At 46.4% G+C, this 13,587-nt stretch overlaps 1 protein-coding gene across 1 annotated transcript in view; it reads left to right on the top strand.

The window, feature by feature from the left end:
• LOC306928088 (uncharacterized protein) overlaps positions 1-11,821 on the top strand; it is a gene marked incomplete at its 5' end in the record, with an annotated part of 99,686 nt that extends 87,865 nt beyond the window's left edge. Inside the window, 2 exons of the mRNA XM_079508007.1 lie at positions 6,608-6,778; positions 11,522-11,821. Of these exons, the coding sequence (XP_079364133.1) occupies positions 6,608-6,778; positions 11,522-11,751 (401 nt within the window). The 3' untranslated portion in view covers positions 11,752-11,821. The remainder of the gene's footprint in view (positions 1-6,607; positions 6,779-11,521) is intronic.
• Between the last annotated feature and the right edge of the window lie 1,766 nt (positions 11,822-13,587).

Genomic DNA, 13,587 nt, shown 5'->3' with positions numbered 1-13,587 from the left:
TGTTTTGCTGCTGTATGTGATTGTGCTAGGCCTTGGAAAAAAAGCAATGAGGGAGAGAGAGAGAGAATGATGGGCCTGGCAGTGACAGAGGCTACTGATTTACGGCCTCTTATCGTATAATGAACACGCCCCCAGTGCCCACAGACACGCGTTCCCACCATGGATGGCTCGGGGCTATGGGGTGCCTAGGCGGCATGCGGGGGGGGGGGGGGGGGAGCTTTTCAATGGAGGTGAGGTTGGCTGTTTGCTGGCGAGAGGCAGGTGGTGGTGCTGGGTGGGGGGGGGGGGGGGCTACCCAAGGGTCCACTCACCGTGGCATGGTTCCGCCTCACTGTGCCGGATCCTCATCTGCGCCCCTGACTGCCATTAGGACAACGCATTGTACACAACAAGGTCTGGGTTCCAGAGAGAGAGAGAGTCAGCCTGGAGGAAAGAAAGGAGTAGAAAGATGTAAGAGGTGTGCAAGAAGAGGGAGGGAGGCAGGGAGGGAAAGAAAAAAGAATGAGCGAGGGTGGGTTGGATGGGGGTGGTGGGCGGGGGGGGCTACAGAAGTGTCAGGAGTCACGGACGATGTATTTGCGATGCTGGCGAGCGTAATGTATTCCTGACTAAATGAGGTCCTGTCTGGCCTTTTGTGCCCACTGCTAAACGTGATCACGGATGGAATCGTCTCGGATTCTTTTGGCGTCAAGCGCAGACCTCTCGCGCGTGCATTAAGTGAACTGGTTTACCCAGGCTTCGCTTAATTTGACGCAACATTTTAAGGTGTTGGCTAACAGAGGCGTTGGTTAGAGCAACAGGACATTAGCAGCAAATAGCTCTCCGTAAGGCGCCCAGTGAGCATTAGCATCCCGCTCGCCTTGTCTGATTGGGGCCCCTAATTAAAGGCAGGTGAATCCGAGCTCAATTATTATTCCTGCAGCGTTGTGCGAGCCAGCCTGCGCTGTGATGGATTGTGATCTCTGCTGTGGCTGAAACGCTAGAAAGAGCACAATGTCTTACAGCGGGAGCCACTGATAACTTCATGCCGACAAATAAAGACTGTCACTTTTATTGATTTTCACCCCCAACCCTCTCCCTCGCACACATACACACATTCCCTGCTCATCCCTCTCTTTCTCTCTCAGTCTCTGTGTCTCTCTCTCTCTCTCTCTCTCTCTCTCTCTCTCTCTCTCTTCCTTTCTCTCTCTCTCTCTGTCTCTCTCTGTCTCTCTCTCTCTCTCTCTCTCTCTCTCTTCCTTTCTCTCTCTGTCTCTGTCTCTCTCTCTGTCTCTGTCTCTGTCTCTCTCTCTCTCTCTGTCTCTCTCTCTCTCTCTCTCTCTCTCTCTCTCTCTCTCTCTCTCTCGCTCGGTTTTCATCCCCGTCTCCCCTTCATCAAAGCGTCCCCTTAATCGGAATAGCTTCAAACATCACAAGGCGTGGAAAAGCCTTCCTAAAACGGAAAAAACAAACAAAACGCAACCCGTCTGACACAAAGGCGTCTTCATTCTCACCTCTTAACGTAAAGAAATGAACCAATAAGCTTGTAAATAGCATAGAGACATGAATAAATGAGCGTTTAAATGCATAAGGACATAAATAGGAAAAACAAAAACCCCAGTAAAACATGCAGGATGAAATTGACATTGTCTCTTAACCGGCGCCCTGGCAGTGGCAACCGCATAACGAGAAATGCAATTTATTCCCCGGCACGTTGCCACTTGGACAGGCAGATAATGAAACGCGTAGGTCATCAGCGGTGACTTAAACCTTCAGCAGTGGAGTGAAATACATTAAATATCCAGAACATTACATAGCTGGCACACAGCTGTGTGTGTGTGTGTGTGTGTGTGTGTGTGTGTGTGTGTGTGTGTGTGTGTGTGTGTGTGTGTGTGTGTGTGTGTGTGTGTGTGTGTGTGTGTGTGTGTGTGTGTGTGTGTGTGTGTGTGTGTGTGTGTGTGTGTGTGTGTGTGTGTGTGTGGTGGGGGGGGTAAATGATGTGGGGCCTCTTCAGACACAGGGACACAATTAGTCATTGGGGCTGCTGGTGAGAGCACCCCTGCAAATCATAATAGCCCTGATCATTGACATCTGAATAGCATTACTCTGCCCCCCCTACGGGGCTCAGATCTGCGACGCTGTGAAGCAGAGAGTGTAAGGATGGAATGGAACGGAATGGAATGGAATGCCTCTGGACTCCTATTTCACTTTGGAACATTTTTCTTTTTTTTTCTTCTTTTAACCACTTAAAGGTGCACGAAACCCTAGGCCGATTTTGAAGTTAGTTTTTTGCCGTATGTGGTTTTAAAATAAAAAACGACTACTACAGCAGATTAAAAACACGAATGCGCTGGCTGCATAACGCTGAGTTTATAGTACACTGTGATTGTAAGCAACACAACCTGCAGCTAGTCAAATTCATGTGTAACGTGTGCGTTAGATTGAGGTGTGTGAATGTGCAAGCAATGACCGTCGGGGCACACCTAAATCTAGCACGCCCACTATTAATTTTATTATCTGCAGCCGCGTTGCTGATTATCCTTAATTATTTCCGCGGCATCCCTGAACATATTCGGACCCCCTAGGCTAGGGTACGGCATCAGCCAACTACGAACATGTTCGTATACCTTTTAACGTTGATCCCTGTTGCTATGCAACGCCTCCGTCCCCACCAGCTATGGGTTCTTTACATCCAGCCCCATTTACACTCCATTAACACAGGATTTTCACAGCCCCGTATCTCTGAGCATAGTAATCCGCCGCACATCCGTTGTTCAGATTTAATTTGTGACTTTGTCTCGCATCGCTCCCGACATATAACCGTTTGCTCATGCTAATGATCACTCCTCACAACAACAGCCCCCTCCTCCCTGATAACTCGGAAATGAAAACGGAGGCTCGTACAATGGGAGTCAATGGCTGGCAAGGCTTAGCTGTGCTTATGCTACCACCTAGCGGGCAATAAAGGAATTAACTGAAAAACTACTAAATAACCGACCTACAACTTGAACCTTTTCCGTTATTTTGTTTAACATTTTTTGCCCATAAAGACATTGAAAGTGGTTACGTTCTATTTCCCTTCCTTTCTCCGCATGATTTGAAGAAGCGGCCACAGTCGGGGTTGTCCATGACTGGTGCTGACAGTCTTTATCTGGTGGCCTATTTCCTTGACATATCACCAGACGGTTGATACCAAAGCACATGCATGCAGGCATGTATCTGCTTAGAGTGCATAACGAGACTGGGACCCGACGGACCACAGTGCCTCGACTTAACCCATTTTGGGCGGGAACCCCTTTTGGTGTTAGCATCATGCTATGCTTTAGCTATTGAAAAATAGCAGATCTACAAGCTCATAGCGCGCCACCGAGTGGCGCGCTACGAGCTTGTAGGTCTGCTATTTTTGAAAAATCGAAGAACCACTGACATAGAAACATAGCTTTTTCAGAAAACTGTCAGGATGTAGAAGACATTTTTAGAATCTGATCTCAGGTCAGAATGGGTTAACTAAGGAGAAATAAAATCAATACTAAATAATGTTATGTTACTAAATAATCATGTACATCCCTCGACTCCATATTGACTGGGTATTGCCTCTCAGGTCCACCAAATGGCCCATGCTTCACGATAGACTGATAAGCTACAGTCGGCACGGGATGATCAACTAAATTAATGTTGCTGGTTTATATGCAAAGACCTGCTATCTTTGATCTGAGCTAAATAAATCTTCCACTGCTCAACTCTTAACGGCGGGTATGGTATACCTTGGCACAGATGAAAGTCATTAACCTTGCAACCTATATAAAATAAATATACATATCGTTGCTGTCGGGAGGAAACCACCTAACTCCAATTTTGAGGTTTTTTATTATTTATTATTACATTTTTTGCATAAATCAGTGAACACCCTTTATGTCTGTGTGTTGGTTAAGAACATATTGAACCAATGCATTAAAAAGCACTTTGGACAAAACCTCTTGAATCCATTGGAAGCTCAAACTGCATGCTAAAGCAGCTAACTCCACTACCTCTCCCCCTCTCATGGAAGTAATTATAAATAGCCACAGTACCAACACAGTCACAGTACCAACTTTGATGAGGCAGTATTGCTTTGTTTGTTTTTTTAAATAGGTTTTCTTATTTCCTGACAAAATGAGCAGTTAGGTGGTTTCTTCCCGACAGCAGAGATATATAAATATAATTACATTAATAAATACAAATTTGAACTTGTAGATGGGCTGTTTCCGCACAACACCATCGTAAGACGATCATCATAATAGTGTACAGTAAAAGGTTAAACCCTCTTCCTCCAGCTATGTGCTACTCCAATTTCACAACAATGAATGTACAGCATACAGTAGCCAGCATGCAGGTAATCTGTCATGGAGCACAATGGGAAACATAGCTGCCTCTCACTGTTCAACCTGTTTGACATGTCTATCTTTTATTATTTCCCTAAAGCCTTTGTAGTTTGTATGGAGTAATTATGCTGTAAAGTAGAAAATACTGTCAAAACAAATACCTGCCAAAAAGAGCAGATTTAAATAGGCTGTTAATTGTCATCTAAATATGATATTTTTAAGGCACTTGAGAAACCATAAGAAAGTGCACACTGGTCCATGAGAACTTTCCTTACATTTTGCATCATTCTTCTTCTTCACCTCACCTATCCCGTAACCCCGGAGGGTCGTTGGGGCACCACAGACGATCTGCTGACCAGCTCTCTCCATCCCTCTCTGTCCTCGGCAGCTCTCATTGCCTCGCTGAGTTTCAAGTGTGTCCATTCTCCGATGTTATCTTCCCATCTTTTTTTTTTGTCTCCCTCTTCTCCTGCCACCTCGTACAGTGCCTTGCAGGATGATTCTAGGTATGGGTAATGTGTATCCATTCTGTATCTGCCAATGTTGCTTTTGGGTGAAAACCATGGATGTTTAAAAATTCCACTTCAAAGCTGCTTTCTCATCATCCAGGCTTAAAAGAAAAAGAGAAAACACTTTTGAATCATGTTCAAGGATATCATACGGAAATATAAAAAAAGGTTTAGTTTTCTTTCTTTCTTTTAAGGGTTAGACAGCATTCACTCTGCAGTAGTCATTCCTCTGATCTCAGTTGCATTCTTATTTCTTACATACAGTAAGGGTTAGACAGCATTCACTCTGCAGTAGTCATTCCTCTGATCTCATTTGCATTCTTATTTCTTACATACAGTAATGATAGTTTACGATGCTGCTGTGAGAAATCAGCTATGACTTGTGCCAGAGCCTCAAAAACCATAGAACAAAATGAGCTCAAATAAAAAGATCTTTTTAATTAAGGGGGTTGTGCGTACATTTGTATTGTTGTGTGATCAAGATATGTGGCCAGATGTGACCATTTGTAGAATCATTGGGATAATAGTGGAAAGGAGACGGTATGCTGCAGGTTACCTTTGGATGCGTTTTAGTACAGTAGCTGTGAAGGAATGAGTGTTATTTCACAGGACATATCACATTATTATTAATCAATTACTCTATTACATCAAATAGTTTGATTAGCGTTTACCTAGATTGTGTACTTTGTCTTTTGTGTTTTATAGGGAAGCAATGTCGTAGCCATGATCATTCCATAGTGGTTACATTGTAACCGTTACACCACCAGTACATTTCTTTGTAGAGTAGCTGGTTGGCTAGCACAGCTGTTTCTTGATACTGTGTCATTTCCCAGGGTAACGGTTACGGTTCACAAAGTTTGGAACGTGCAGAAAATGTGCAGGAAAAACTGCGTTCTCCCTAAATAACTTGAAAGCCTCTACCATAACCACTTAAACCGTATAATTCGCTGTACATCAAATAACAGAAATGGCTGAAAGCTTGCGTGGTGTTTTTCACTGAATGTTTTGCCGAATGTCCACCTGTTTTTGCAGACATTTATTGGTATGCCTATAAAGACATGCCCAGAATAGGCATGCCAGGGCTCACATGGTTAATTGTACGATCACAAGATGTACATGAAGAAATGTTCAGACAGCTGTGAGAATGTGGCCAGACACGCACAAATCAAGAGAATCCAGAGGGCTTTATTTATCACTGACTCATACCTGCAGCCAAATATTGTTCCACAAGAAAAGAAAACAACAAATAGCAATACGATATGCAATGTAATAAGAGAGACAATACTGGATTGTAAATAATGAGGAAAGAAGATAAAAGAAGGTTATGAATTATGGGCAATACAATATGCAATGTAATAAGAGAGACAATACTGGATTGTAAATAATGAGGAAAGAAGATAAAAGAAGGTTATGAATTATGGGCAAAAAGTACAGATCAGGGATGACCCCGATGGCTGAATGGTTGGGGAGCGTAATGGGCCCGATGCTCTGATCCGGTTCAAGTCCCAGCCGTCCGGATCATTTGCTGTACGTGGAGAAAGAGAGAGAAGAAATACACTAATATTTCAAAGCTCTTCTCTCTTTCTCTCTCTCCACGTTTCCTGTATCTACCCAATATCACTGTTAAAGGTTTCATGACATTTATTTTCATTGATTTTTATTTGTACATGTCATTGCAGCAGGTGACCACCCGTTTGAGTGTACATATATCAGACACACGAAATGACCTGTGCTTTTCTCCCGCGCGTTTCATTCCAGCAGGTGACCACCCGTATGAGTGCGAGTTCTGCGGCAGCTGCTTCCGCGACGAGAGCACGCTGAAGGGCCACAAGCGCATCCACACAGGAGAGAAGCCCTACGAATGTAACGGCTGTGGGAAGAAGTTCAGCCTCAAGCACCAGCTGGAGACCCACTACCGCGTGCACACAGGTAAGACACAGCACACCCACCCACTATCACGTGCACACAGGTAAGACACAGCACACCCACTACCGCATGCACACAGGTACGATGGAGACCCACTACCGCGTGCACACAGGTAAGACACAGCACACCCACTACCGCGTGCACACAGGTAAGACACAGCACACCCACTACCGCGTGCACACAGGTAAGACACAGCACACCACTATCACGTGCACACAGGTACAATGGAGACCCACTACCGCGTGCACACAGGTACGATGGAGACCCACTACCGCGTGCACACAGGTACGATGGAGACCCACTACCGCGTGCACACAGGTACGATGGAGACCCACTACCGCGTGCACACAGGTACGATGGAGACCCACTACCGCGTGCACACAGGTACGATGGAGACCCACTACCGCGTGCACACAGGTACAATGGAGACCCACTACCGCGTGCACACCGGTACGATGGAGACCCACTACCGCGTGCACACAGGTACAATGGAGACCCACTACCGCGTGCACACAGGTACGATGGAGACCCACTACCGCGTGCACACAGGTACAATGGAGACCCACTACCGCGTGCACACAGGTACAATGGAGACCCACTACCGCGTGCACACCGGTACGATGGAGACCCACTACCGCGTGCACACAGGTACGATGGAGACCCACTACCGCGTGCACACAGGTACGATGGAGACCCACTCCCGCGTGCACACAGGTACGATGGAGACCCACTACCGCGTGCACACCGGTACGATGGAGACCCACTACCGCGTGCACACAGGTAAGACACACACGCCACCGCCTGTCACCGTCACCCAGTTTTGGGCAATATTATTCAAGAGACTAATATGTTAATTATTACATATTACTCCTTAAAAAAAGTTATATTATGTTACTTATTACTTGGAATCAAGAGTAATATATTATATTACATATTATATTACATATTACTTCCCCCACCAGCAAAAATGGGATCCTACAACAACACAATCTGTGTTGTTGACAGACGGGGCTGAACTGGGACAAAAATTCGGCCCTGTCATTTTCGTGCAAATTTGGCCCAGACCGGCCCACCACAACCACAGAAACTCTAGCGCCCGCTCCGTCGAGGCACACACAAACAAACAAGCCCTAATACCACCACTTTTACATAACAACATAAATGATACAAACCAACAGACAACTACACAGCCCTTTGTTGCTCTCACAAGAATGCTGGCAAAAGAATTCAAGAAAGAAGAGGGTTTATTTGTCACTCACTTTGCCTGCCTGTCAAAAAAAGGAAGAAGAAGAAACTGTTTGTCATTGTTATTCCATTAAGCTTACAGAAATATTATTGGCAATCGCTAAACATTGTACAGCAAAATCAGAACTCCCACTGCTAATTGGACTGTGGCTTTGTTTTGTCCCTTGGTGAAGTTATTGTTAGTTTGTGCTCACACATATAGCGATTGTTAGGGTCTGTAATTAATTGTCATTCTTTGTTTCTGTATATGTATACAGTATAAAAGTGTCTGAATGCTTGGAAGAGAAGGGAGAGATAAAAAAGAATTGCAGGCATATTTTGTGCATAATTTGCAGGCCAGCGTGTCTATGAGTAAATGTAAGCCACTGAATGTAGGTATTCCAGTGGATCACTTAACTGATCGTTAGCAGGTAATCAAAGTCGCCCTCTTAACCCAGCCTTGTCACCACTTACAATACAGTGGTCAAGATGTTGACCCTGGTGTAAAATATTGATGTCCCACATGGTCCCTGCTGTAGGAAGTAGTGATGGGAGCTGCCGTTCATTTCAGTGACTCCATTCGCTTCATTCAGTTTACTAAAAAGATTAGTTCCAAAATAATTTGTTCGCCATTCCAGCTCACAATTCGTTCATTACCTCCGGCTCCACCCTCCTTGCGTACTTCGGTCCAATGACGAAAGAGGAACGTCTCTCTTTAGCCAATGAAAATGTTGCATTCTGCGACTAACCACGCTTTCCACGTGGAGCAAACTGAACGACTCTGCAAACAATTACGTTTGAGGAAGTGAAGTAGTTAATATCGTTCACCAAAAAGAACCCACTCCTTGAAGGAGTCACTCGCGAACGACCCAACACTACTAGATTGTAACAAGTGGTGAAGGGAGATCTTCTGCAAACCAAACATGCAGAGATGTGAAAATGATTTCCCTAAAAATGAAGGGCTCAGAAGGATCCGTTATTGATCCGCACGCATTTCCAGCTCCATTAAGACCTTGACACGGCTGATCTTTATGCGCTTGACTGTGTTGTGACGAGGAAATAAATATCCTCTGGAATGAACGCTAGTTTCTGAGAGTGAGGGATAAGTGGGCATCTACGATGGTAGCCATGGCTTTAAGCTCTCTCACAAACTACTCTCTCACACACACACACACACGCACGCACGCGCGCGCGCGCACGCACGCACGCACGCACGCACGCACGCACGCACGCATGCACGAGCGCCACCCTCCCTCCCATGTCCCATTCAATAAGCCAGCTGTTAAGCCACACTATCAAGGCAGTCTGTCAAATAATTGCCTCCCCCCCGTCCACCCTTTCCCCTTTTGTGGGGGCTGGGGGGCTTTGCGGTAAGCTCGGGAGCACGAGCAGATAACAAGAGCAAGTGACAAGCTCATAGTCAAAGGCCACCGTGCACAAAAGGGAGCTGCTTGATGAATCATCGACGTTGGCAACAGTGACCCTCCCCCCACTGGCTCACACATCCCTACGCAAGATCAATATCCCCCCCCCCCCCCCCACCAGACACACACATCCCTATACGTCAGATCAATAAACCCTGGCCCATTTGCAATTCATTATCGCAACGCTTATTTGAGGCGACCCTGTTTACAGTGTGGTTATTGTTGACACGGCTGTGGACGGCTCGTGGCGCTAACGCAGGACATACTGTAATGAGCCACGTTGCATATTGTGTTAGGTTTGTGCAGGCCAGGGTAAACGCCACTGCGACCCCTTATAGTCGGGTCAAGGTCGGGCTCCCTCTAAGCTTTCTTTCTTTCTTTTAAAAAAAAGAAGGAAAGAAAAATCACAAACGAGCCCGGGAATGAAGCGGCCCATTTGGTTTGGGCACACCATCCATCGGTATCCGAGCCTGGGAAGGTGACAGTGTGCATTGAGCCAGATCACTTCCGACAGCTCGTTTCAAATGCCATTGGTAAAGGTCGGCATTTACATGTCTAATTTGCGTCTGTCGGTTTGAGCGCGGGCAGATTATTCCCTGCCATCGCTTTAATCATGAGCGCATTTAGGAACGTGTGCTGCTGCTGCTGAATGGAAGCGTGCCTTCTGAATAGAACCGGCCCCACCACAGCAAACACCCCCAGTGTTATGCTCTGATTTATGGGACCTGCAGTGATTCTTATTGAAATGTGGCACTGACTGCACCAGAGTAAACTGTGCCGTCGTCTTGAGGTGGTTTTGTTTCAACGGAGCGGGTTCACAACATGCCGGAGCTATCGTTAAAGATGAGAAACGTTATCGGTATATTTTCATGTCTTGGAAAAGATTTCAAATGCATCCACCATGTTTTTACATCTTCAATGTGGCGATAAAGTATGTGCATTGGCAGCCCAGACAATGCATGAAGTCAAATAAAGAAATGTCATTATGGGCGCAAAGTGGACCACTGTGCACTCAAATACAACACAAATAATCTTGAAATATTTCCAATTCCTTTAATTGAGTAATTTCAGTCTAAAACGACGTATTTGTTTTGTATTTTATTGTTTTATCCATCGATGTTTCCGAGATCAGTTTTTATTTTTTCTAGTAGGTTTAAATACAATATGTAACAGAGATGTTCTCTGCATTTAGAATATTGAGCCAACAGTGTTGTGACAGGTGCAGGTTTCTCCTTTTGTTCTCCTGCACAACATGAGCTGAAACAATAACAGTGTCACATTCACAGTTCTAAAGTCCCCTTACTGTGAACGGCTTCTTAATAAAGACAGTAATGAGAATTGATAATGGCTGAACACAAAGGATTTCTATGCCTTTAACCATGAGAGTAATTAGGGCCATTCAGTTAGATCAGACCGTCCTTTAAGCATCCAACTCCTTAGATTGTATTCCCAGATAACCAGGCGCACCACACCGCGAGTGCCTTAAGCAATATTGTAATCTTCAGCAGGGGGTCTGTGACCCGTCACACAAATCTTTGTGTGACGTTAACCACTTGAACCCTACAAGCTCGCCTATTTTTGGCAGAGAGGTTTGTTGTAAAAACCCGGGTACGGAATCATAATATGCGTCCTCACTTTCGTCGCCAATGTTTGTGTTTACACAAACACTCAAAACTGTCCATTCATTATCAATGGCATTTAATGTTTGTGTTAGGACAATGTTTGTGTTTACACTCACCCTCAAAGCTGGGCATATGACGGCCTAGCGCCACTCAAAAGGTTGCAACAGCGGCCTGGGCCGCAGCTGAGCGGTCCAAGCACCAAGCCGGTAATCCAGCCTGACGGCGTGCTGCAGGTTCGAGTCCCGAGCCCGTCGGCCACATCTCTCTCGCCCTTTCCTGTCACATTACTGTACCCTATCAAATAAACTTTATACAACATGCGTCATCTCTCTCTCAGCTAACAGGGTCCTTGGCCTGAAAAGCCTGGGAAGACACCTGCTGTAATCGATTCAGTGCGTTGTTATTGTTGTTGCCCACACCAAACTTAACGCAGTCCCCCTTTCTCCCCCCTCTCTCCCGCAACCCCCCCCCCGCAGGCGAGAAGCCATTCGAGTGCAAGCTGTGTCACCAGCGATCCAGGGACTACTCTGCCATGATCAAGCACCTGCGCACCCACAACGGCGCCTCGCCCTACCAGTGCACCATCTGCCTGGAGTACTGCCCCAGCCTGTCGACCATGCAGAAGCACATGAAGGGCCACAAGCCCGAGGACGTCCCCCCAGACTGGCGTATCGAGAAGACCTACCTGTATCTGTGCTATGTCTAGAGACCCTACCAGGTCAGAGCGTGGGGGGGCACAGGGGGCCAGGAGATGTAGGTGGCACTGGTGGTGGTGGTGGTGGGTGAGATGGGAGGTGAGGAGATGGTAACGAGAGGGAGTAGGTGGGAGCTTGTGGGGAGGGAGGGAGGGTGGGGTGTGACGTGAGGTGGGATCCGAGAGGGAGGGAAGATGTTGAGAAATGGGAATGACATTACATGACATGTCGAATGTCACAACGGAGACCTGAAGGCATTGATGGAGTTTTTTTTGTATTACCGGTATGTGATAATGGCTGGGGTTTAAAATAAATAACTAAGTAATTAACAGTGGTGGTGGGGGTGGGGCGGAAGAAAGGAAGGAAGGAAGTGCTAGGTGGAAGTCCAGACACAGAGAGAGAGAGAGATAATCGCCAATTCCCTTTCGGAACCGGCCGCGGGGTCAATAATGACATCTGCCACGACCTCGGGCCGTCATGTCTCATCACGTTTTCTGTAGCACCAGACGAGTTGTTGTTGTTGTTGTTGGATGAGACTATTGTTGGTTGTCGCGTGCTGGTCTGCCATCGCTGTGTGTGTGTCTGTATGTGTGCGAGTGTCATCTATCCCCAAGGGGTTGTAGCTGTGCCAGCAGCGTCAGCCCCTGAGAATCAGCTGAAGAACCTGATGCAACTAGATGGAGTGAGTGTGTGCATAGACATAGAAAGGTAGACGCCTCTTCCGGCTCTGGGGCGAATGCTGTAAGCGTTGGTGCCAAGGAATGTAATGAAAGGAAGGGACGTGAGTCACATGACTGGACACCACCATGACACTCATGTCCATATAACTGACAAACGCCCTCAGTTCAATATCGGTCGCTCCAATGAATTGCAGCGGCGAAAGAGGCGCCTGCCTTTCTGTGTCTGAGTGTGCGTGTGTGTGTGTGTGTGTACGGGTTGGGTGGGCTGGCTAGGGGCCACTAATAGACACCAATGGAGACACTCATTGGGAGATAGGGAGGAAAGGTACTAGTGCTGCTTCCGTGGGAGATCTCTCCTATCTCCCCAGCAGTTGTCCGGTGGTTTCATATCTCTGCCAGATAAGGGTTGGTCGAGGTTGGACACCCGCGCACGCTTGGTTCTCCACTGAGAACAGAAGCCTAACTTATGTCACTTTTTCCCCCCCATGTCGTTATCTTTTGGCACCGCATCCTAGTTTATCATAGCTTGATTGCACAGGTGAAACATATTACGACAACAGTCTCTGTTTGATGTTGCTATCAGATTATATATTTTGTAGAGCAAGCAGTCGGGGGGGTGGGGAATTATAAAACATATTGCGACTCTGTTATCTCAAAGCGTAAGTCTCTATTATACCATATTAACTCCAGCTTATCCACTTTCCTCTCTCTGCATTTGATGACCGGACCGGTATTATATTCATGCACATTTAACCAGATGACTATCAATCACTTCACACTAAAGATATGAGCTACACGCCGAATGACTCGCATAAAACACTTCTTACAATAACTCTCATGACTCGTATGTCAGTTTTTTGTTGTTTTTTTTTGTTTGTTTTTTCGTGATGGAGGGACAAAAAAAAAATGAACGGCTGCTTTCGGAGTGGTGGTGTGACACCGTGACTACGACAACCTGTGGCGAAACACCCCCCCCCCCCCCACCCCCCCAGCGTAACGCCTTAGCCTGGATGGTAGTTAAAAAGGTGACCCCCCCCCCCCCCCCCCCCCAGCGGACGTTTAATGGCAAGTCTGCAGACTGACATTTGACACCCTTTGCAAGTGAAATATATACGAAAGCTATGTTTTTAAGGATCAAGCCGTAGCACAAATCCATGTCGCGGTTCA

This window comes from Electrona antarctica, assembly GCF_951216825.1.
Source record: "Electrona antarctica genome assembly, chromosome: 8".
NCBI lineage: Eukaryota > Metazoa > Chordata > Actinopteri > Myctophiformes > Myctophidae > Electrona > Electrona antarctica.
This window is presented reverse-complemented; position numbering and strand designations above follow the sequence as displayed.